The following is a 3989-nucleotide window of genomic DNA, read 5'->3' on the forward strand; positions in this document are numbered from 1 at the left end:
ATAATGTTGAGACAAGAAAATAATGCGTCTGTATGGAGGCCTTTGTTGGTATTATATATCTGCCATATCAAAATGTTCTGAATAGAAGAAATGCTATTATATTATATTATATTATAGTCAAAGCAAGTTGGATAATTTATGTTCAGCCAATCCATGGTTCACATAGCCTGTGAGTGGGCAGGCAACACAAGTGGAGCTGGAAATAAAAAAGACCTTGGAAGGAGAGAGAAATATCACAGCCTCAGAAAAGCAATAGAAGACATTAATAAGTCTAAGAACCAGAAAGATGACTTGCAAAAGCATTGTCTGCCTGGGATTTGTGATGATGCTTGTCCTATGTGAAGACCAAGTAAGAGCCAAACCAGTGTCCAGTCTGCAGGTAAGACCAAAGACTTAAAGGTTGAGGGTTGATTATACCAAATAAGTAAACATGGGAAAAGTTGCTGATCATGGGAGAAATCTGATTGCCATTATTTGGAGTCAGGAAGGAATTTATTTTTTCCCCTTATGAGACAGCATTAGATGATTTTTCACTGTGTTTTTTTGTTGTTGTTTTCCTTGCTCTGGATTAATACACTGTAAATACAAATATATGATAAGAATCTGTTGTCTAAATGTAGCATAGGTTGAACTTGATGGACATACTGTATGTATTTTTTTCAATCTCATTTACTATGCAACTATGTAACTCTAACTCTGATTCTCTGCACTTCTACATTAGGAACATCATTTTCCAACACAGCAACATGTCAAAATCCCAACACATTTTCAAGTCCTGCAAGTTCTAACAGTTATTATGAACCAAACAGTTTGACAATGAGTGCTCTCACCTTTAGTTTATAACTTATTATGGACAGGTGTACTATGTTAAATCTGAGATCTAGATCTTAAAGGTTGCTGAATTTGTACAGTATCTAACTCCCCCAACTACAAATATATACTTCCATACTTCTCTCATGTCAATCCCTTTGCTCTTTGTTTTTTTTTAAATAAAATGTTGAAAGCCCCTCACTCACAAAACAAACACTGTGCTTTTTAGAGCCTCTCCAGAATACCAGAGGATAATTTTGAACGCTCCTTTGGGTCTGAAGAAATTGATAATGACATGGGAGAGTTGGTGCCTACTGACTCATGGGGCCAGCAGGACTCCAAGCTTCAGTGGACCAGGAACAACCTAGATCAAGCTGAAGGTCCACCACTTGGTGACATCACTCTGCAGCAGTTCCTGAACGACCCTTTAGGGTTATCAAGGAGATACCGACTGCGGAGCAAAAAGGGGCTTTACCGAGGTTGCTTTGGAATGAAACTAGACAGGATCGGATCCTATAGTGGTCTTGGATGTTCATTTCTATTGGTATGTATACAAAATGTCACATTTTAATTCCCTTTAATAAAAAAAACTATTTTAATATAGTTTTTTTTCTTTTCCTTTTAAACCTCTGCTTTAGTTTTACTTCTGGTTAAAGGACTGCATCCCCAAGCAAGAACTGCCACATCTGTGCAGTGCAGCTGCACGAGATTAATCCATTACAGCATGTTCCCCGTCTACAGAATACATAACACAATTGTAACCAGTAGCTGAAGTGTCATTAAGAAGTAATGCTGTTCTGTGCTTTAATACAAGGGTGAATAAGGCTTCAAGCAGTAGAGTTTGAAAGGTTAAGCTTTAATGACAGAAATTGGTAGGTAATTGTAATCTTCCTTTCTCTCTCTCTCTCTAAAAAAGAAAGAAAGAGTTAGAGCTTGTAGATAAAGGGGTGAATGTATCATCTTGCTTCATTTAATGTGTAATAATCGTGTCATCTTGCTTCATGTAATGTTTCTTATCTCGAGATTACATAAAACAAAAATGTAATAAATGAAACACACTGTTGTAGCCTTTCTGTACACATGTACATTACCTAAAAAATGAAGTCGGTTATGGCTGCATAAAGAGAACATAATATTTATTGACAGCTCAAAAATCTTGTTAAATTACATCTTTCTATAGAGAGAAGTTTGGGTTGCACCATGTTTTAGACTGAGCAGTGGTTCCCAAGCATGGGGTAAATAAATAAGAGCCTTGTTTAGCCCCAGTACAGAGATCAGGAGACTACTTTTTCCTACGTCTGATTATGTGTTATAGGAGAGTTGCCAAGGACTAATATGTTTCTGTACAGTACATATGAGACTGCCCTGATAGCTAAAATCAGTCTATAGCATCATCAACTCTACTTGTCCATATTAGTTCTTACCCATCATGATGTATTAAGAGTTTGGATGTTTAACAATGACGTTAAACGTTTGATCAGCGCTACACAAACGAGGCATTTGAAGTAAGGAACACAAAGCAAATGTGACCATTATGTAAACTTTACACCTGGAATATTTTCATTACAGGTTCAGCAGGACTCTCAGAAGCCAGAGGGTAGACCATATATTCTGGACCTGCCTCTGCAAACAACCTGAACACGTTTCCCAACTTTGACATCTTTGCCTACTGTATTTCTAATGTGACCTGTTCACACTAATGAATATTCCTTCTCACATTTTTCATCATACATCATATGTTGTAACATGTTTGTGGATATTCATTTCTGTTATTATCTTGCACTTATCTGTGTTAATAAATACCCTCACTATGTTTCTCAACAACTGTAATAATACATTGATTTCCATACTTGTGGTTGCATTATTTATTTTTATTTTTTAGAGACGTAAATATTTTCAAATAGCTGGAAATGTAGATGATAGAAGACTTAGGGGAACAGTAGTTACCCCATCAAGACTTTTCCCCATCTTTAAAAACGCATCCCTTATTGCATATAGGAAAAGATGATAATCTGCAAGAATAGTCTGCAATGCCTTGAAGTGATTACTGAACCTAATGGTAATTATGATTCAACAAGGGCCAAAGTGACCAGATAAGAATTATAAAAAAGACCTTTCAATGCATCAGTGGTCCCATATCTCTAATGATTAAAAACAATATCAACTTTTATATTGGTGGTAGATTCTCAACAGATTATAGGTTAAAAAAAAAACCTGTGTTTTTAAACTTGATCTGCTTATATATATATAAACTGGATCTAGTAGAGACAAAGCAGGTATCTATAATTGTGCTCTTTTATATACTTTGAAGTTTAATGGTATAGTAGAGAGTACCAAAGGTTTAAAAGTACAGCTGAGCCCAGTGATGGCAGAATTTTGTACTGTATTACAAATGTGGCATATTTACTACAGTATACAATCCCCTTAAATCCATTATTTTTTCTCTTACGTTATTAGTGGGCATTTGTCTCAGAACCTGCATAGCACTCAAAGCCAATATTGTTTTACCTTAACACTATAAATAAATGTGCTAGTGAAGGGAAGGCCTTAGGGACACTACAGTCAGTAATGTTTTATGTCACAGAGAGGGATCCTAGATAAGGGGTGTCCAACTCCAGTCGTAAAGGGCCACCAACAAAAAGGTCCAGTTTTATGGATATTTCTGGTTCAGCACAGGTGGCTAAATCAGTGGCTGAAACAATAACTGAGCCACCTGTCCTGAAGGTGCGATATCCTTAAAACCTGACCTGTTGGTGGATCTTGAGGACTAGAGTTGACTACCCCTGTACTATACTATATTATGGAATTTGATGGCTTGGTCACCTGGTCATGACCATAACATGCAAAGAAATGTCAACAGGTGTGTTCCAATTACCTCAATGAAATGAAAATCCCCTCAGTACATCAAATTAAATGTTTGACAGCACACCTGAAGAAGAAATGTATGAGTTTTTGGCAGTTCTGTACACTACCAGTTTACCTGCAAAAACTCTAATGTTGGTAAATACTAATACTGACAGTTTGTACTTCCACCTAAAGATGAAGTCGTTCAAAAATCTATTTGATCATTTGCAGGGCCAATGTATACGTCTAAAAAACAAAATGGATGGAAATATGTTTGAAACGGGAGAAGGAGCGGCTCAGTGAGTAAAGACACTGACTGGCACTGAGTTTGTAGA

General features: G+C 36.6%; 1 protein-coding gene across 1 annotated transcript; it reads left to right on the forward strand.

Annotated features, from left to right (window-relative positions):
• The first annotated feature begins 285 nt into the window (after positions 1 to 285).
• On the forward strand, positions 286 to 2621 carry LOC142496400 (C-type natriuretic peptide 1-like). Its single transcript, XM_075603102.1, has 3 exons — positions 286 to 379; positions 1040 to 1354; positions 2380 to 2621. Exons 1-3 carry the CDS (start codon positions 287 to 289, stop codon positions 2446 to 2448), a joined length of 477 nt encoding a protein of 158 aa, XP_075459217.1. The 5' UTR covers position 286; the 3' UTR covers positions 2449 to 2621.
• Positions 2622 to 3989: the final 1368 nt, after the last annotated feature.

Source organism: Ascaphus truei, chromosome 6 (genome assembly GCF_040206685.1).
Source record: "Ascaphus truei isolate aAscTru1 chromosome 6, aAscTru1.hap1, whole genome shotgun sequence".
NCBI classification, from domain to species: Eukaryota; Metazoa; Chordata; class Amphibia; order Anura; family Ascaphidae; genus Ascaphus; species Ascaphus truei.

Coding starts and splice junctions, on each gene's coding strand:
- LOC142496400 (XM_075603102.1), top strand. CDS start 287: ATGACTTGCAAAAGCATTGTCTGCCTGGGATTTGTGATGATGCTTGTC. Junction 380..1,039: donor AACCAGTGTCCAGTCTGCAG/GTAAGACCAAAG, acceptor TGTGCTTTTTAG/AGCCTCTCCAGAATACCAGA. Junction 1,355..2,379: donor TTGGATGTTCATTTCTATTG/GTATGTATACAA, acceptor TTTTCATTACAG/GTTCAGCAGGACTCTCAGAA.